This window comes from Coenobita brevimanus, chromosome 103, assembly GCF_032717465.1.
Source record: "Coenobita brevimanus isolate Jiangsu-jjx chromosome 103, ASM3271746v2, whole genome shotgun sequence".
Taxonomy (NCBI): Eukaryota; Metazoa; Arthropoda; class Malacostraca; order Decapoda; family Coenobitidae; genus Coenobita; species Coenobita brevimanus.
The window spans coordinates 35222130-35244527 of NC_137056.1; the positions used below are offsets into that span (position 1 = coordinate 35222130).

Consider the following 22398-nt stretch of genomic DNA (forward strand, 5'->3'; position numbering starts at 1 on the left):
CATCCCCCATCCTTTCCACATTCCCAAACCAGTCTACCTCTCCACGTCACACCACCAACACATTCCAGTCCTATCCTACCTCTCAACTCTTCCATCGTAAACCTAGCCCCCCAACTTTTTTTTTTTTTTTTTTTTTTTTTTTTTTTTTTTAAGCAATACAGTGCAATTTTTAAAAACTGAACCTCAGAAGTTTGGAATATGTGCAGTTTAAGAAGTATAATATTTGAAATCACAACCATTTTCATCTTCCAATATTAGCCTTCAAATTCAAATGATCAGAGGAGCAGACTTCTAAAATTCACTACTGCATGTATGTGGAGCTGATTAACCATGCAGTATACCTTCATAGAACCTTATTAAACTGAACTACAGCTGTATCAACCAACTTGACCGTATCAGACAACTTTATTATGTATTGAACCAAGGGTTGATATTGCGAGAGGACATGGCTGTGTGACTGAATGAAAGGCATATAAAGTATTTTTTTTTCTCTTTGGTTTATCATTAACTGGAATTACATAATACTGTATCTGTCTATATACTGTAGTATAAAGGTACATACCATATTTGCCGATGTATAAGGCCAACCTGTGTATAAGACTACTCTCAAGATTTCCATACAAAATGTGGGTTTAGAGGTATACTCTGTACATAAGATGAGCCCCAGCTCTTAGACACTGGGAGCTTGCTGCCCCAGTAATCCCAGTCCTTTATGACTCTTCGCACTGACCAGTGAAGTAATACTAATAACACGATGCTAAGCAAGGCAGCCTTTGGTTAGGTTTTACTTTAAACCAGCTTCTTCTATGGGTTTTACAGGCTGTAACTGTTTCATGTGCTACCTCCGATATCAAAATGGGCTATACATTTAATATTCGAATATAAACTCTTACTGTACTAAAAACTTAAAATCATGTTACCGTGAATTTTATAAAATAGGCTAAAGGAAAGTTACATTTTATTAAAGACATCACATCAACTGTCAGTGATTAAAAACCTTCCAAATCCGTATCATCCACATCTGACATCGTCAGTTCATAAACTTCATCCTCCGTTAAGTTTGCAGTTCTTTGTCGTAAGAATCAAAGTCTGAATTCAAAGGTGTAGCTTCGGTATTGGCTTCCTCTTTCTCATCAGCTCACAAAATGTCATCTTCTGCGCCATCCACTGAACTTGATATTCCACGTTTCTTGAAAAAGTTGATGACTGTTTCACAGAAATATCATTCCATGCCTTAATAAAATAATCACAGCTCATCCAGACTTGAAGCACTCATATTCCGACCACTTGCATATGACTTTTTACCACTGTTCATCCACTCGTTCCATTGCTCGTAGATGCAATCTTTGAATGGTCTATTAAGACCGACATCAAATGGTTGTAGTGTTAATCTACCAGGAATAACAGCAGTGCCACTTGTTTATCACTGTTGGTAATGAGCCCTGCTTCAGATCTGGCAACCCTGTGCTCGGTGGTAACCTGTAAACAACCCAGTCAGTCGCTACTAAGACACACAATGATGTTCATGGTGTGGGCTCAACAGGTTACTATTCTTTCTTATGTCCTCTTGGCTGTATCCAAGGAGATATAATTTATAAAAGTTTGCCTTTGTATGGAAAACAAGTTGTGTTTGATGATGACGTGTGTAATTTCAACAGTTTTTGACAGTCTGTGTACTATATTCAGGGAAACAAGGGTCAAGGTGATTGTTTGGCGATGTTCCCTATCATGCCTATGGATCCCATAACCACAGGATGTAGATGTTAGGATTTCATACAAGTTCCTGGTGTGTAGGACAACCCCCGATTTTGGGTATTTTTTTTTATGAGATTCAAGAGTCGCCCCATACACCGGCAAATACGGTAGACCCTGTATTAACCAACATAAATCTGAAATAAAACTGTGAACACGCATAATTCTGTTACGTATCCACTGAGCAAGATTTAGTGTATATCGAACCTTGATTCAGCATCAGTCTGATGACCCAGTTGATTGTCGCCTCAGTTGAACTGTTGGATATACAGTACTGTATTTTCAGTTTTTTCTCCCAGTTGGTTCAGTATAGCTAGGGTCCACTTTATTAGCAAGAGTATAGTCACCCATAACAAACACTTCTCTTTCTCTCTGTAATCAATCGGTGCTTGCTCCATGGTTCATTTTAATCATTATTCAGATTTCACCTTATTTATGGCTTCAAAAAGAGTCCAGGTGATACTGGTTAACAGGGTGACCCAAAAAAAACTCCCACATTTTGAGAGGCTGTAGCACTGGCAGTAGTGAGTTGGGAGGGGCGGGGCTAGGGTCTGTTGGTAGCCAAACCCCAACCGTCCTCAATCGCCAACATGGCGTGGTCTGGAGCACACCGTGTGTTCGCTGTCGAAGCGTTCTTCACAAACAACCGTTCCGTGATTGCTGTGCAGAGGGCCTTTCAAAGACATTCCAGTATTCCACAGAGCCAAAAATGTTCCATATCGGAAAACCATCTTGCTGTGGGTTGAGAATTTTAGGGCAACAGGCTCAGCTGTAGAAAGAAAATCACCTGGTCGCCCTAGGAGTGCTCATACGCCTGAGAATACTGAAGCATTGAGGCGATCTGTTGTGCAGTCTCAGAGACGTTCTGCACGGAAGCATGCTTTAGCTGTAGGAATATCCCAGGAAACTGCAAGGAGAATCTTACACAAAGACCTTCACTTCCATCCATACAAAATGATGGTTGTGCAAGAAGTCAATGCGAGAGACTGGATGAGCCGCAAGGAGTTATGCGAGAACATTCTGCAATGTGTTCTGGAAGATGCTGTTCTCTTGTGCAGTGACGAAGCCCATTTTCATTTGAGTGGCTCTGTAAACAAACAAAATTTTTGCTGTTGGTCTGAAGACAACTCTCACATACTACACGAAAGACCGTTGCACTCCAGTCGAGTGACTGTGTGGTGCGCTGTTGCCGATGTTGGCATCATGGGTCCTTATTTCTTTGAAGAGGGTGGTGTAACTGTTACCGTAACTTCTGACCGTTACATTGATATGCTCGAAAACTTTCTAAGGCCACAGCTCAAACACCTTGAGCTTGAAGAACTCGATGTGTGGTTTCAGCATGACGGAGCTACGGCACACACAGCTTGAAGATCATTGCAAGTGCTGAGGGAAATGTTTCCAGATCGGGTGATCTCGTTGCATGGCGATGTTGGGTGGCCAGCCTGTTCCCCTGACCACGCCCCATATGATTTTTTTTTCTGTGGAGCTGCCTTAAATCACGAGTGTATACTTATCGACCCCAAACTCTTGAAGCCCTTAAGGTTGCTATTCAGCAGGAGATAGCCGCTGTTCCACCCACCAAGACCCGTCGAGCCATGGCAGCCTTCAGAAATCACCTCCAAGCGTGTATAGACAATGACAGCCACCATTTGGAGGATGTCATCTTTAAAACATGATGAATAAAAGCTGTATGGAAAGAAGTTTCATGTGTGCAAATAATATTTTGATTATCTTTAACCATTTTCTTTTTCATTTACCATTGAAATGTGGGAGGTTTTTCTGGGTCACCCCTGTAGTTGATTCCTGACAAAAATATGCAGCAGCAAGGTAGTATCTGCAAGAGTTCTGAGAGACTGTGGTGTTGGAAATACAGCTATATACATTAAAAAACAGTGTGAAAAAATTCTGAAATTTTGTTCAGTGAGTGAAACTAGAGTAAAACTGTGTTCTCTACTTCTGTGCAGAGTGAAAGTACATTAAATTTCCTCAAACCAAGTACAGGCATACCCTGGTTTAACAGTGCAATTGGTTAAGTAAAACTCCATCACTAGGTGGGGTATCGTATCTCGGGGTAGATTTAACATGTGAAGTATAGGGATGCATTTTTGAGGCTTGGGTTTCCCCCTCAACCATGTCAAAAAAAAAAAAAAAAAAAAAAAAAAAAAAAAAAATTGTAAAGCCAATCTGAATGGCCTAACAGCTGTAAAGAAGCCAACCTAAACCTAAAACCAGTGCCCGTCTTGCTTGTGCCCAGTCAAGGTCACTGGAGAATGCAATCTCCAACTTGTTTTCAAACTCAGTAGAGAAGCAGCAGCATTGTATACAATCCCACCATCAGACGGTTCCAGAACAATTAAATAAACATCTATTATGCATAATAATAATGTATGAATGATGCAGAATCATCCAGGGTATGAATTGTTTTGATGGGGAATTCTCTTGACAGGGAATGCGATTGATGATGTGAGAGGGAAAGCCATATCACCGGCCCCTCTTTATGTCATTTTTGTTACTGTTCTGGTTGCTGAGCTCCTTTAATTTCTTCTCTCTCATTTTTCAACATTTATTTAGAAATTCTTTTGTATTTTCAAGGCTTTTTCACTTGAACAGCCTAAAGTAAACACCTGATTTATCGATTGATGATGCGATTGGGATAGCCTGTTCAAAGGCCCCTCTTTATGTCATTTAATTACTCTTTGGTTGTGGAGCTCCTTTATTTTCTTCTCTATTATTTTCCCATATTTATTTAGAAATTCATGTGTATTTTCAAAGCATTTCCCCTTGAACAACGCTAATGTAAACACATGATGTATCGATTGATGATGCTATTGGGATAGCCTTTTCAATGGTCCCTCATATGTTCTTTTAGCTACTCTTCTGGTTGCTGAGCTCCTTTATTTTCTTCATTCTAATTTTCCAACATTTATTTAGAAATTCCTTTTTATTTTCAAAGCGTTTTTCCTTGAACAGTCCAAATGTAAATGCATGATTTATTGATGTCATAGTTTTCATCAGTGCATGAAATATTTGTTCTCTAAGGTTTTCATAATTTTTAATATTTATTGAAGATTATTATTAGGTATTCCATGATAGGTTAGATGACTGTTCAGTGGTCATACACAAAATATTCTTTGTTGAATCGCCTAGTTGTCCACTCCATTTTGTACCTCATCTGATGGGCGAGAATCCATACTCCAAATGACAGTGTTCACTCCACCTTTGACTAAAACACATTAATCTAAGTCTAAAAACAGTTTATAAATCAACCTAAACAGAAAATTAATTCTAAGATATAATAAAAATCAGTAAAAAAAAATTAAAACCCATTCGCCAAACCAGGGGAAGGTGTACAATAGGTGGTATTTCTCTCACCATTGCTATTCTGGGGTATCACATCTTGGGGTTTGCCTGTATATAACCCGCATCACTTTTCAGAAATCATTATCTAATTAATATTGCTCATACTTAGCTATAAATAATATGTTGGTTGGTTGTAGTCCTGTAAAATTGTTCTAGTCTGTTTATGGCATGAATAAAACTGTGCAAATGGAATTCTGGAAGTTATCAGGTAGAGCAATGTCACTGTAAGTACCTGTGTCAACCTTTTGCTGTTTTTTGCATCCCGCCCTCCCCACACAGACACGCACTTTTTTTTTTCTTTTTTAAATCAGATGTGTGGAGGTTATATATGAGTACCGCTGCAAAGCCTTTAAGAACAGAAGTGGGCATTGTTACTAGCGAGAGTTATTCTGCCTTAATTATCATAGCTTGAGTGATAAGAGTTATCAGACCAGTGAAAAAGATAACTGTAGTGGGCCGGTTGACCCGTATATAGTATACAGATCTTGTCAATAGTGTATCTGGAGTATGAGAATAAGATAAGGATGGCCAGCTAAATACTGCTTTCAGAGTTCACATTTGTCGAAACTTTGAACAGTTCTTGATTATATACACTTCAGATATTGGAGGTTGCACATTATAGTAATTTACATCCTCACCATTCACAAATAACTGAATGGAGTTGCAGCTGTGACTTCTATCTATCTATCTATTGCCAGACGCCTCAATCCCGTTTGGGGTGGCCACAAACAAATCGCCTCCAAGTCGCCCTGTCCCCCGCCATTTCACTGCCCTGCTCCCAACTCACACCCCCCTCTCTCATATACCTCTCCACCCCATCCCTCCATCTCATCCTCGGCCTCCCCCTCCCTCTTCCCCCCTCCACCTCACTCACATACACTCTCTTCGTTAGTCTTTCACCCTCCATCCTCTCCACATGGCCAAACCACCTCAGTGTGTTCCTCATAACGCTTCCTATCACATCCACATCAACACCACAACGCTCCTTTATATCCTCATTCGTCAGCCTGTCTCTCCACGTAACTCCACAGGCTCCTCTTAAATAACTCATTTCCACTGCTCTCACTCTTGACTTGTGTCCTTCCAACAATGTCCAGGCTTCACTTCCGTACGTTAGAGTTGGTATCACAATACTGTCATGTAGTAACTTTTTCACTTCCATGCTCACTTCCCTGTTCCTTATCACTGCTTTCAAAGAACCAGCAACCTTTCTTCCCTGCTGTACCCTTTCAAGCACTTCACCCTCCAAACCTCCATCCTTACTCATCACACTACCCAAGTACTTAAACGTACTCACATTTTCCAATTCCTCACCATCCAACCTCGCTGTACATTCACTAACTTCACCTCTCTCAAAGACCATCACTTTACTCTTCCCTACATTCACTTTTTAGATTCCGTTTCTTACACACTCTCTTAAACTCATCCACCAAGCCTTGTAGCTCCCCTTCGTCTTCACTGAACAATACAGTATCATCTGCAAACAACAGTACAGGGAGTTTCCAAACACTATCCTCTCTCACCAGGGCCACTCCAACATCCACTACCCTACCTTGTACCTCTTTTATTACCCCGTCCATGTACAGATTGAACAACCATGGAGACATGACACATCCCTGTTTCAAACCAACTTTCAAAGAGAAAAATTCATTTTGTTCACCATCCACACGCACTGCAGCCTTCGCACCGTCGTACATACTCTTCACAGCATTCAACAATTTCCCATCTACTCCATATATTCTTAACACTTTCCACAATCCTTGTCTATCCACCCTGTCATATGCTTTCTCCAAAGCTGTGACTTACATAGGTGAATTTTTATTATGTGCATTCATACCCCACTGTGACTTCTAAACATCCTGCAGCAGCTGCTGTCCTGGCTGTGTTCAACCTAAATGCCCAGGAGACCAGGAGAGATAAAGTGGTGACTTGTTGAAAGGACATTGGAACAGGCTTGATGGGTGTTTCTCTTGGATTTGATTGGCATGTTATGTCTAAGGCCCAGTTGTGGGATGCAGGTGTTCAAGTGTCCTTTTTAAATGTTAAAGGCAAGACAAAAAAGTTATTCAGGTTACTTTTTCACTATATAACCCATTGACTGCGGCTGTATCATATATGATATCTGAGTCCAAATGGCTCTCACTGCGGCTGTATCATATATGATTTCCTGCTTTCAAAAATTCCGCCGTCAGAAATGGCACGAAATAAATCAGCTAGGAATTCATGGCACCCTATAGAATATTGCCATATATATATTATGCATTTTTACAAGGTGCAGAGCTCAGCTCAGTTTCCTACAAAATGCCGAAGGTAAAGGTAAGAAATCTTCATGCCGCCACTAGCAGCAGCCCAAGCAAATATTGGATGAAATCTCTGGATGAGTGTCGGTATGATAGTGGTACGTTGTTAGATGATGACAGTGATGGTTCAGATGCTGATTTACACCTTATCTGATCGCAAGATTGAAATTGACAACACAGTGCAACCATAACACATCGTTCATCTGGCACCACTGCACAGGGAATATTTATTACTTCACGGACCTGTATCAGGGTAATTTTTTTGTTTGCTATATTGTGTTATATACCATTGAACTTGGGATTTTTTTTCTCTATCTTTTGGCAATATTATTTTTTTTCTAATATTTTTTCTTAATATTTGAAAACTGCCACACACAGGATGTACATGTAAACAAACACTGATGCAGTGAATGGGTTAAATAAGATGTGGAGATGAATTATTGCCGGCATATAATGTACGGACTTAGGAGTCTGTGGGCAATATTTGTAATTTTGGAGACTTACATTAGTTTCTTGAACCTCATGCTTGCAAATATTGAGGGTTTACTGCATAAACATATCGCAGTTTTTCACCTTAAAAATTTGAAGCATTCTTTGACCAGTGTTGTATTGTACATAATGATTCTCACATATTTTAATGGACAGATATGATGAAGGTCACCAAGACTGTGTCACAGTTTTGTAAAACTGCTGGAAAATATTGCTTCAAGGAGTAGTTATTTAGGTTAGCTACCTTGTCAGTTTGGAAAGTACTGTAGTAATATATGAGATAAACTTATATGTACTTTCATTGTGATTTCTTTACCCACCACAGGAAACAGTCATCCTTGTGGTTAGAGGGTGATATATTCCGAGGACGCAACAAAAACCAAAACTTAAACAAGAAGTTTGAATGTGGCATCTACAGTGCTGCGTATCGTGACCATGTGGCCAACCTACGCAACACCCGCAATAAAAATAATTGTAATAATCAAAATCAGAAAAAGCAGGTAAGATCGATTTATTACCAACACATTTCAGTTTTAGCAAATTCAAGAGTGAATCCCAGTGGGGATGAGAGAAAGTACATTAATTATGTATTCACTCCTTGCATAAAGGCATCTAATAGCTGCAGGAATAGGCACCTATGACCTTTGCTCCTTTGTCTTACTGTAGGAATGTATTTCAAGCAGTCTTATACCATGTGTGACACAGGAGGGGAGATTATGCCTTGGGCTTCTCTTCCCTTCAGATTCATATCCTTAGCAAAGCTTAAAATCCTAATTCTAGACTTCTCCATCCTATATGGGTTCAGATGAGAGAAGAAGGGAATACAAGAGAGAGAGAGAGGTAAATTATGATGATCTCAGATGAAAAATTATTATAAATTGCTCCCAAAACAGGAAACTATTCTGAAAAGAGGTACAAAAATGAGGGAGGGAAAGTGTGAGAGAGTGTGTGTGTGGGGGGGGGGGGGAAGAGGAAGTAAAGTAAGGAGCAAATGGGGAGAATATTTTGAAAGGCTGAATAGTTGAGAATGACGAGAACAAAATAATAGCAGACATTATTGTTTTTTGTAGTGTGTTGGGAGGAACTATAGTGCTAGGAAATGTGACACTGGCAGAAGTGAAAAATACTGTGATGCAGTTGAAGAATGGTAAGGCTGCTGGTGTATGAAGAGATGATTAAGCAGATTAGAGAATGAAGTGTTTGTTTGAAATGTGTGAGTTGGCCTAGATGAGTGGGACTGAACAACTAAAGTGGGAAAAGGCAGTGATTGCACCCCTGTACAAGAATAAGGGTGACTGAAATGAATGCTAAAATTATTAATGTGTAAGTGTTGAGTGTTGTGGGAAAGGTACAGTACAGTATATGGAAAAATAATAACAAAGAAAGGAAAGAATATATCCAAAGACATAGTGAGAGATGAGCATCATGGTCTTAGGAGTGGTAGAGGATGTGGTGAACAATTGAAATGTTGAAATAAAGATGTTAAATGAACCATAAGGTGCTTATGGCATTTATGGATCTGGAAAAGTGTAAGACAAGGTAAAAAGAGAGGGATTGCAAAGGATTTGCCATGTATTATGTGGATAGAAAGATGCTGAATGCCATTAAGAGTTTTTGTGATGGTAGTAACACCTGTTTATGAGTAGGTGGACATATAAGTAAGTTGTTTAAATTCAGTGTTGGAGTGAGACGAGGATATGTGATTTCCTCATGCCTGTTAAATATACATAGTACCGTACATAGAGTAATGAGAGAGGTAGAAACTTGAGTCATAGAGAGAAGGATGAAGTTGGTAATGAATGGTGAAAGATTAGCGTAAGTATATCAAATCTGATGCATGCAGATGATAATATGTTGCCTGCTAGTAGTAAACAAGTGTGTGGTATATTTGTTCAGAGTTTATTTATTCATATGTTTATGTATTTATTATTTATTTATTTTATTTTTTAATGGCTGTCAGTGCTTTGAAAGTAAATGTGGATATGAGCAAAGTGATATTGTTGAGAGAGAAGGTAATTTCTAGTGTCGTGTGACAGTGAATGGAGGGAGTTCAATTGATGGGCACCTGTGCGATGATAAAGAAAGGTAAATGTGCAAAGAAGTAGAGTATCACAAGGAAAGAAAGTGGCTGATGCTGTGAAGGCCTTGATACATAACATACGTCTGAGTGTGACAACTGCAAGAGGCATACATGAAAGAGTTATAGTGCCCACAACATATGGGTAAGATTGGCTTGGAGTGAAAAGGAAATGTCAAGAATAAAAGCGCTGGAAATGGAGTTATTAAGGAATGCATGTAGAGTGTGAAGAGTGGCTAGAATAAGGAATAATGTGATTTGTGGAAGATGTGAAGTAAGGAAGCTTTTGGGAGTCAGAGAGTGCATGGATGATATGGACATGTAGAGAGAAAGATTTATTAAGGCTGATGAAAAAGGTGTAACTGAGCAGGTTTCAGGGTGGGAGGAGGCATGGTAGACTAAGAAGCAGGTGTATAGATATGGCTAAGTAGTATGTAGGAAAGTGAGGTATGGAGGTTGATGAGGGTAGGGAATTGACAGGAGAGAGATTCTGGAAGCTATTGTAAGGAGTGTATGACAAGGGTTTGGCACCCCTGTTTTTATTCAATATTGTGATTGTTGTTGGATTGACTCTAGGTCGTTGGTAATTGGAGTGAAACTTCCTGTGCCTTGGTGGTGCTAGACTTTTGTGCATTGTATAACCCCTGCCAGGCCAATTCAGTGTAAGGTAGTTTACCTCCCGTGAGTCATTATTTTATGACATCAGTAAACTGAACCTCATATGAGGCTTGTAACTTGGTCCATGCAGACCTTCATTGTGCCACATATGAGGTCAGCAGCTTGGCAAGGGTTAACACAGGAGATCACAAATTATTGCTCAATGATCTGCATTTATATGGCATTTTTGATGACACCCCTCTGTTCTGTAAGCTGTATGTCTCAGACAGACCTCAGAGAGTAGTAATGGACTACAGTACGACTGCCTAGACTCAGTCACCCTTCTGTTTGGCATCACAGATGAATCACTTCTAGGCCCATTTCTGTTCACAGTTTACACTATTAGTTTGTTGTCTATGCGTGATGCATACAATGTGGCCTATTCCTTTCATGCCAGTGACAGATGACTGTGTGTCAAGATGAAAAATGTTAAAGATACAAAGAATAAAACACAATCGCTAATGTGTGGTATTAAGATTGAATGACAAAAACGAGACTTGAGCTGGAGGATGGCAAAACAGAGATCATCATTATTCAAGGAAACAAAAGGTATGATGGCACTTTGATGGCAGTGAGTCACAACTTGTCCAATCAGTTATATTCAAAATGTGGGTGTGTATTTTAGCTCAAAACTAAATTACAAACAGCACATTAATTATGTTATCTGAAGCCTTAACCTGCACGTCAGAAACCTGTATGTGGTGAAACAGTGTAAAATAGTCTTTGAATAGACATTGCCTCTTAACATTGGTTCACACAATGGGCATGTTACATGTTGATTATTATAATGCATTATAAATAGGTCTTCCAAATAATCTTTTAAATAAAGTTCAGTCTGTGTTCATCTACCTTATTTCTAATTGAGTTACACTGGCTGCTAGTACAAGTTGAAATAGAATCTAAACTATACACTGTACAGTATTCCCGTGTTTATCCGACACTGCATTACTTTACATACATTATTGTCAGACAAAACAAAGAATCTGGCATAATTAGTCCATGTCATCCGGGTGTCGTGTATAGATGACTGCCTGGAGATCCCTGGGTAGCAGGTATATGTGATCTAGCGTTTCACAGCATTGTTTGAATAGTTTGCGGGTAATTACCACCACGGGCAAACGCTGGCAACCCTGCTGCATGCATCCCAGTCACGCTCCAGTTACCTGCGTATCTCTGTCATGGATAGACCTACACAAAAATTTTTCACTGTATCCAGTAAGATGTCAGCCAGCCTGCCTCAAGGTTGCTGCCATAGTGACCTCATTTCCCGGCTCGCATCACTGCACACTCACACCACACTTCTCAAAGCCTACATGGAAATGGTGATTATGGTTGACTGCGGTATTCTGAAAGTGTTTTTTTTATTGTGGAGGACTAGCATAAGCCTTACTTGCGCCATGCATACGAACAGCAAAAAAAAAGAAAAAAGGAAAAAAAAACATGAGAGGCTATCCTACTTCCAAAGGCTGTTTTTCAGACTCTACGGATTACCAGGACAATCTGAGGCCATCAGCTTGAAGTTGAAGGACTGTTGAGTATTATGACAGTTTTTTATTTTTGGCTAAGTATAAGCTGAGATATTATGGTTTTAATAAACTGTGATTTTTCCAGAAATCCCCAGCTGGGGAAGGGTCAGCAGAAATAAACACTGGATGTCATGGGTTAAAGCAGTTTACAGTATATATTTTTCCATTGATCAATAGCACATGTGGAAAATTAATTTTTCAACAGTAATCTCCCATTTATTCGACGTTGCATTATCAGACATTTGTATTTATATTTTCGTTTTGTTTTTAAAGGCTCCAACATGCTAGCATGCATCAACCTTGGTCACCTAATGGCGGCTTTCCAAGTTGCTTAGTCTCTGGTAGCTTCCTTATTCAGTCCCTTATCCTTGAGATCACACTCAAGGACCTCGTCCCAGGTCTTTTTCGGTCTGCATCTTGCAGCCCTTCCTCTAATGTTAACACTTCTCAGTTTCTGCACCCAGCTTTCATCCTCCATCCTCTCTACATTCCCAAACCATCTCAGTCTACCTCTCCTCATCACAACACCAATATGCTCGTCCCATCCCATCTCTCAACCTAGACCCCCTCAGGCCTCGCACTCAGGGTTGCACTGCACATCCACCAAATCATTGTCATTTCTGTACGTTTGAGTCTGCGAATATTCTCTTCCTTTACTGCCCAGGTCTTACTGCCATACAACATTATGCTCCTACCACATGCTGCATACAAAGATCCCTTAGCATGGAGGGAGAGCCCTCTGAATGTCAGGAGAGGCAACAGATCCCTGAACTTCTTCCAACCACTCGTTACTCAGGCCACAGAAGTAGCTCCAGCCACATCTCCAGCACATAACATGTCTCCCAAATAAAAAAAACTTTTCCACACATTCAAGAGACTCACCAGCAAGATCATTCCTTTCATGCCTGACAATCTCCACATGCCCTCCCCAACACACTGCACACATGAAATCAGCAGTATCTCACAGACTACCTCTAATACCATTACACATCTTATGCACCCACTCATCACAAACACTGCACAAGATGGAATTACTTCCCACACCCTTGTGGCAAATTGCACATGGCCACACCCACTTATTACAAACACTGCACAAGATGGAAAAAACTTCCCACGCCCTTGTGGCAGGTCACACATAGCCACTCTCACTCTTCTTTGACAGTACTGTCACCAGCCCTAGATACCATCACGTTTATTTTATCTGCAATTACTTTTAAGCCCTTGTGCCCCATAGCATCTCTCCACTTCCCAAGTCTTTCCTCCTCCTCCTTTTCGTTCTGTGCAATCAACACCAAATCATTAGCATACAACATCACCCATGGGAGTCCATTTCTGAAGTCACGTGAGAGGGCTTCAGGTACCATGATAAACAACAAGGCGCTCAAGACTGACCCCTGATGCATACCAGCATCCCCGAAAAACTCATCACTCTAATCTCTGTTCACCCTTACCTGGGTGGGAGCACCCACATACATAGCTGTAACCAGCCATTCCTCGATCCCAAGCTTTCTCATTGCCAACTTCACCACCTCTCTAGGACCCTGTCAAAGGCCTTCTTCAAATTAACAAAAAGTACAAATCCCTTTTCTTTCCTATTTAATTTTCCTGAAGCTGTCAAACAGTGAATGTGGCATCAGTGGTCCCTTTGCCTGCCATAAACCCAAACTTCATCTCATCAGTATTCACTCTATCCCTAATCGTACCTTGTATCCAACAGGGAAATTAATTTTTTTTTTTTTTTCTCCCCCCCCCCCAACTCTGGGCATAGGCTTCACAGCCTGCTCCCAAGGCCCTGTAGTCCTCCTACATATCATACACCTCTACATGTCAATATCCCCTTTTTAAAATTATTATTAACTGACAGAATGCATTTAACCAATTTTTTCAAACCCCCGGCTGCAACACTGCCATGCCACTAATGATGCCCGTCAAAACAAAGGTTCCTGCCCATTTCACCTCAGTCACAGAGAGTAGGCCAGCCAGTGTTGCCACATGTTAAGCACCTTTTGGAGTTTGTGGGCTTTGCTGCCATACCTGAGCTTTTGTAGGGGCTTATGTTGCTTGCCTTTGTGCTCTGTGCTCGCCTGTAGCACCTTCTGTCAAAAAAATAAATATTTACATAAGTATGTATGCAGACAGTTCTAGCCTGTCTCATTTGTGTTACATAACTTATGTACAGTATTTAGTTTCCTGTTTTCAGTTCTACACATATTCATCTATGCATCTCACTTTCATTTTAAGAAATAACAAAATATTCTTAGTGCCTGTAGCTCCTGTGAAATATGATATAATGTGTACACAGATATGCACATAGTTGGCATATTCACTCTGAAAGGCTGCCAGTTTCAGATGATGGAAGAGATAGAAGAAAAGTTGCCAAGTGCACTAAACACACATTCATTCAAGTGCATGTATCCCAGTGACATAAGTGACATGGCGTGATGTGGCAAGTTTTAGACTAAAGCTTAAAGTCACCACTACACAACTCTCCCTTCACAGTCACACTACGCTGGCTAGTTGGCATTGTGTTATATAAAAGTTTGGTTGCTTTTTGGATAAACCTCGTGAAAACACGCATCCTCAGCTGAAGGTTTAGTAAATAATGAAATATTTTTAATGCCTGTAGCTCCCTCTGTGAAAAATATTAAAATGTTTACATAAATATGCACATAGATGGCACCAGCTTGTCTCCTTTGTGGTATGTAACTTTTGTAGGTAGTCACTTGCCTTCAGTTCTCCTCATATCACTCAGTTTTATTAAATAACAAGATATCCCCATGTTTGGTGGTAACCACATAATCAAAAACAGGGTATTTTGGAGCCAGCCATGGTGCCCTTGTTAACTGGGTGGAGAGATGCAAATACAGCATCCATCCAGGAATTAAACTTGTACAAAATCCCCTTTGTCTGGCTGTGGTTAGGAACTGTCACCCATAAGGGAAATTGACTCCCTGCAAGGGACAACCCTGCAGGGGCTGTTGCTTGCCTGCAGTTGGTGGATTTGCCTGGCAAGACAGACTGGGGATGATCAACAACAGAGTGCCTGTAGGATTTTCTGTGAAAAAATAATAAAATGTTTATGTAATTATGTACACAGGTGGTGCCAGTCTGTCTCTTTTGTGTTATGTAACTTATTTAGGTAGTTGCGTGCTTTCGGTTTTGTTCAGCTCACTTCCATTTTTAATAAGTAACAAAATATTCTTAGTACCTATAGCACCTTCTGTGGAGAATACTAAATGTTTATGAAAATATGCCTGTATCTGCGACCAGCCTGTCTCCTTTGTGATACCCAACTTGAATAGTTAGCTGCCTGCTTTTGGCCCAGCTCATTTCCATCTATGCATCTCACTCTCACTTTTAATAAATATCATCATTCATAGTGCTTGTATATGAACACACATTCATTGTGATGAGGCAGGCCAGTGGTGGAATATGTATCAAGGAAACACATTTTTAATAATTAAAATCACAATGACATAACATGACTGGTTTTGCAAGAATTATTTAAGAATATATAAAAGTGTCCATCGGAAAATTGGCACTGCAGTACAAGTACAGTATATAGACACAGGTTTTGCATATTGACAGGGAGCCTTGTAAAAGGTTTTACAGGGGTTATACCCCCTGTAGAGGGTTTGGGGGCTAGTACAGCATTATTCAGAAAAATGCATTATCTAACCGGTTCTGGGCATAATTATGATGGATAAATGGGGGATTGCTGTATCTCATGACTAAAAGTTCTTATACTGTAAGACCTTCCATATCCGGCTATGGCCTGGTTCAGCCATATGCGGTTGTAGGAGTTTTCTGGATGATGAAGGTTAATGGATCTTATACCTAGGCAGGCAAACACTGACACAAATAAGATAGTTTGTTTCACCTACCGTGAATAGTTGGTGTATAGATCACCATGCGGAAGACAAGCCCAGCTTTGTAACACAATAAAAAGTTCTAATAATCTCTTCAAAGTAAACATTCTGAATCACTCACAGTCCTAACTTCTTGTCCTTAACAGTCAAAACTATACATTTTTGTTTAGGTCCAACCTTATGGACAGATACTTTAGGCATGATTAAGGAAAACACTGAGCTTAGTGTCCATACAACAGAACCCCACAGTTTCTCACACCGTTCACAAAGCCCACTCCAAGACTGAAACCTCCCGCGCAGTATGGGTGGTGGTGGTGGGCGGTCCTGGTCGTTTCGGCCATAAGTCGTTTTGGCCCTAACATCCAAACTGGCAAACAGCCAAAATGCCTGACGACCTAAACAACCAAACTTCATCAAGATGACTGCTGAAGTGACTGGAATGCCACACAGCCATATTGCAGAAATCCTGCTTATCAGAATTCTTTTAGTCCCTGAATTGCAGCTCTCTGGAACTTGCTTCCCCAGAGTTGTTTCCCCACAAATTTCAACCTACGGCTGTTCAAGTCCAAGTGTTGCAGATATTTTATGAATGGAGGACACCAGTAATCTGGTGTATGGATTTTTTTTTTTTTTTTTTTTTTAATTTGTTTTTCCTTCCTTTGTTTTGTTACTTAAAAAAAAAAAGTTAGATTAGGTTAGGTTAGGTTACGGCCTAAATGACTTACAGTCAAAATGACCAGGACCCTTTGTGGGTACTGACTGACAGTGCGCATATGTACATGCCAAAATGAATTCGCGATTATTGTTTGAGTTTTTTTTTTTTTTTTTTTTTTTTAATAGTACAGTGGGCTCGCACAGTATGCGTGATCACAGCGCGCGAATCGCGTAGTACACGAGTGACCAAAAATCATAACCATAAAACTTTGAATGCACGAGTTTAGCCGACAGTACTTGAGGCAAAGACAAGGAGTGTCCCAAAACCGCCTTTTTCCCAGACTAGCGACCCATCACCCCACGCGACACGCTCATCGTGACTTAGAGACGTGGGGAAGGTGCTCAAGAGGAGTCTACAATAACATCTCGCCAGTAACAACTCTGACAATAACATTTTCAGCAATAACGGTAAGTTAGAATAGATCCCAGTTTCTATAATTTTTCATTTTTTAAAGGCTCCAACATGCTTCCATGTGTCGGCCTTGGTCACCTAATGGCGGCTCTCCACGCTGCACAATCCATTGCAGCCTCCCTGTTCAATCCCTTAACCCTAAGGTCACACTTAATGACCTCATCCCATGTCTTTCTCGGTCTACCCCTTATAACCCCACCCCCAGTATTAACACTTCTCACCTTCCTCACCCAATTATCATCCCCCATCCTCTCCACATGTCCGAACCACCTCAATCTACCTCTCCTCATCACAACACGAATACACTCCAGTCCCATCCTACCTCTCAACTCTTCCATCGTAAACCCAGCCCCTCCAGGCCTTGGACGCAGGGACGCACTGCACATCCACCTAATCATTGTCATTTTTCTGTACGTCTGAGCCGGCGAATATCTTCCTTCTTCACTGCCAGGTCTCACTACCATACAGCATTACACTCCTAACACATGCTGCATACAAAGACCCCTTAGCACGTAGGGAGAGTCCTCTCAATGTCAGAAGAGGCAAGAGCTCCCTGAACTTCTTCCATCCACTTCTCACCCTAGCCACAGAGCTAGCTCCAGCCCCACCTCCAGCACACAACATGTCTCCCAAATAACAAAACTCTTCCACACACTCAAGAGATTCACCAGCAAGTTCAATCCTTTCACGTCTGACAATCTCCACCTGCTCACCCTGACACGCCGTACACATAAACTCAGCATTATCTTGCAGGCTACCTCTGATACCACTACATCTCTTATGCACCCATTTATCACACACACCACACAAGATGGAATTACTTCCCACGCCCTTGTGGCAAACTGCACATGGCCACTCTCCCTCGTCTTTGACAGTACCACCACCAACCCTAGATATGATCACTTGTTTTATCTGCATTTACCCTTAAACCCTTGTGCCCCATACCATCTCTTCACTTCCTAAACCTTTCCTCCGCCTCCCTTTCATTCTCTGCAGTCAACACCAAATCATCAGCATACAACTCCTCCCACGGGAGTCCGTTTCTAAAGTCACGTGAAAGGGCTTCAAGTACCATGATAAACAACATGGGATTCAAGACTGACCCCTGATGCACACCAACATTCACGGAAAACTCATCACTCATATCTCCATTCACTCTTACCTGGGTGTGAGCACCCACATACATGGCCATAACCACCCTAACCAGCCACTCCTCCAAGCCAAGCTTTCTCATTGCCCACTTCACCACCTCTCTCGAGACTCTGTCAGTGGCCTTTTCCAAATCAACAAAAGCAAAATAAAGATCCCTTCTCCTACCAATATATTTTTCCTGAAGCTGTCGAACAGGGAATATGGCATCAGTGGTTCCCCTACCTGGCATAAACCCAAACTGCATCTCATCAATATTCACTCTTTCTCTAATCACACCGTCTAAAACTCTCTCCATTACCTGATCTAAAAGCTTTATACCTCTATAATTTCCACTTTCCAGGCCATCACCCTTCCCTTTATACACATTAACAATTACACTCTTCAGCCAATCATCTGGGACAACACACTCATAAATAATCCTATTTATCAGGTCAGTGACTAAACTCACCCCTATATCGCCTGAGACCTCCAACATTTCGGCAGTCAACCCAGACACACCTGCTGCCTTCCCCACCCTCATCCTGCCTATTGCCTCACTCACAGTAGCAGTATCAATCAAAGGCCAAGGGCCAGACACTGGATCTGCTGGCTCCAAACCTTCCCTGTCCCAGTCAAACTCCTCATTCAACAACCGGTTATGATGCTCTCTCCATGCATCTTTAATATCCTCACTGTTCACCACTACCATTCCTTCATCATTCTTCACACACTGCTCACCTATATTATCCTGATTATCCCTCTTCACTTGACCTGCCACCCTAAATATATTTTTCCTTTCCCCATGATTTAGGTTATCAAGTAATAGTCTCTGTGACTCAGACTTTGCCCTGTATACCTCTCTTCTAGCCCTATGCTTGGCAGCCAAATATTCGTCTTCCTATCACCCTTCTTCCATTCCCAGAAAAGCCTTCTTTTCTCCTTAACTGCAGCTTCTACACCCTCATCCCACCACCAAGTTACTTTATGTCTTGGTGGTCCTCTTGTCCAACCGCATGTTACATCAGTAACTCTCAAGAAATTGTTCTTGAGGGCTCTGTACTGTTCATTAACGCCTCTGTCTACAGCTCCCTGTTCAGCCACCACTCTCCTCAACTCGCTATGGAAGGCATCCCTTACTACTTGGTTTTTCAGCTTCCATATTTTCCTCCTAGTTACATAAGTCCTCTTTTTCATCACTTGTTCTTTAAGTACCATATCACAAATCAATAGTTTGTGCTGCTGCACACACTCCTCACTTCCTGTAACTTTAACATCCCTCACTAACCTCCTATCAGCCCTCCTAACCAGAAAATAATCTATCTGACTGCTATTTCCCCCAGACTCATACGTAATTAACCTACTGTCTCTTTTCCTAAAATATGTGTCGCACACAATCATGTCCGTTGCCTCCCCAAACTTGAGTATCCTTTCCCTTTCTGCATTCCTTAGACCATATGCACATCCCCCATGCACTCCTTCATAACCTTGTGCTGCTTCACCTACATGACCATTTAAGTCCCCTCCCAAAATCACTATCTCATCAACCCGCATACCACCCACTACACGTATTAAATCATCCCAAAATCTATCTTTCTCTGATTCATCCAATCCTGCCTGTGGAGCATATGCTGATATAATCGCAGCTATCTTTCTTCCCAACAGAATATTCACTACCAATATCCTATCGCTTACTCTCAAAACATTCATAACATATTCCACCCATTTCTCCGCAACCATCACACCAACACCTCCATATCCGTCTGTCCCCCCCTGCCAAAACAACTTACAGCAACAGTCCTTCCCAGCAATCTTTCTGGCTGATCCACCCCTGTACCGGACTTCCTGCAAACATGCCACATCCACCCACCTCCTACTGAATGCCTCAACTACAGTCGCGACAGCGAGAGGTGGCGGAGAAGCGCCTCCCTCAGGGAGGACTGAGGAAAAGGCTTTCCTTCTCTCGTCCCTGATTGGTCTACGGTGATGGGCAGAATGGGGAGGTGTGAGAGCGCTTATATTTCCCTCATAGTACCGTCACCAAATTGATCGCCATGGTTCGAAGCTTTATTTATTGCTACAGCAGTTAATATGTGTACACAGACTATTACCTGTGGTATATCACAATACATACAGGTGTGCATGTTGATATTCTAGAATATGAAAGTCCAGTCAAAAACATTTAAGGAGTAAAACATTAGAAAGGACAGGATAATACTCACCATAAGCCAAAATCAGGGAAGGAGAGAGAGAGAGAGAAGAATACAGAAAGAGAAACACGTGTGCTTTGAGGGAGTGGTAATGACAAGATCAGGTCCACCGGGACATACAGTACTTGTCAATCCTAAGCCCCTTTCTTCTCTCCTCTACCCCGTCGCTCCGGAGGGCGTACATGCATGCATTCAGACATATATTTATACATACAGTGTGTGTATATATATATATATATATATATATATATATATATATATATGGGAATTAAGCAATGAGTGTACACAATCATAAAATAATCTATGTAAGCTTTGTCTTGTCACTTTAAAGCACTGGACGAAACTTTTGAAATAATTCTTTAGTAAATTTCTCATGCTTGTGAATCTCAGCTATTTCTCTCAGAAAAACCATAAAGAAGGATTTATGTACCATATGGTTGGGAAATATTCATTCAGAATAAACTGGCTTAAACCAACACGAACAGGAGCATCGCTCATTGTGAAAACATTGTTCACCTGTGTCAAGATTTTTTTTTTGATCGATTGAACGCTGGTCTGCTAAGTTTATATTTTAGAATAAAGCATTAGAAAGGCCATACAATATACATCTCAAGCCAAAAGCAATGCATTCCGTCGGACAAGCAGACAAAGCAGCTGGAAGGTGAGGTGAAGAGTCAAGATGCAAAATACAGAGGAAACAAAGGCAAACATTCTCTGAGGCTCACACTGCGCTCATGTCCCTGGGGATTGTCATGGAGGGCTGAAGGGAATCACAGGTCACAAGATCCACCTGTCCATACTTGCCACTCCTTAACCCTTTCTTCCCTATGTTGCTCTCTCTCTCTCTCTCTCTCTCTCTCTCTCTCTCTCTCTCTCTCTCTCCAAACACACCACAACAAAATGTAAGCAAAATAGTATATATATATATATATATATATACGTGGAGGGATTGCATATACCGGTATAATGACTTTATTGACGTGGAACAGTGTACAAGTCCAGGAGTATGATAGTGAGAGAGGGGCGCGCACACACACACACACACACACACACACACACACACACACACACACACACACACCAGAATATATTGTCCCTTGAGAATTAGCCTCCTTCCTCAGGTCACACACACTCTTGGCTGCCTTTCATTTTAACTTCCTTCCTTATGTATTATGAAACTTATTTCTACATCAAATCCTTTATCAATACCCCTCTAATGTTTCCTTTTTTCACTCGAGAGAGAGAGATAGATAGAGAGAGAGAGAGAGAGAGAGACAGACAGACAGACAGACAGACAGAGACAGAGAAAGATGAGTTGAAGGGGAGAGGCTGGTGCAGTACATTTAAGGTTATTAAATACGGCGATGAATTACGGATGACTTGATGAGCCTTATAATGGGATACTGACTGCATAAGTACAGCATGATAAATACAGTATTTTCCTTTGTATTTCAAGACCATGAAAAAAGAGATTATAAAATATAATGAAAACACATCACAACAAAATATTAGAAAAAACGTACATACATACATATATATATAGAGAGAGAGAGAGAGAGAGAGAGAGAGAGTAGCACCAGACAGGTGAGGATGTCTTTCCAGATTAGGTGATACACCTGTACTGGTCATCAAATGGACTCCTAACCTCACTCACGCACCTCCCATCCCACCATCCACCAATCACAGACATTCCAGTGGGAAGAGAGTGGGATGAGCTTCTCCGCCACCTCTCGCTGTCGCGACTATACTTCCCCCGCTCTTCCCCTCAAACTTTCCACATTCCATGAACCCACCCTCATCCCCATGGGTAATTTACTGTCCTCAGGCTTGCTTTGAAACTTATAATAACGTTTGGATTCACTTGAATGATGGTTATTTTGCAAATGCCAAGTTGTTATACTGCA

General features: G+C 41.1%; 1 protein-coding gene across 1 annotated transcript in view; it reads left to right on the plus strand.

Annotated features, from left to right (window-relative positions):
- LOC145415744 (dual specificity protein phosphatase CDC14C-like) overlaps window positions 1-22398 on the plus strand; it is a 316480-nt gene that overhangs the window by 179895 nt on the left and 114187 nt on the right. Inside the window, exon 7 of the mRNA XM_080284978.1 lies at window positions 8227-8401. Within this exon, the coding sequence (XP_080141104.1) occupies window positions 8227-8401 (175 nt within the window). The remainder of the gene's footprint in view (window positions 1-8226; window positions 8402-22398) is intronic.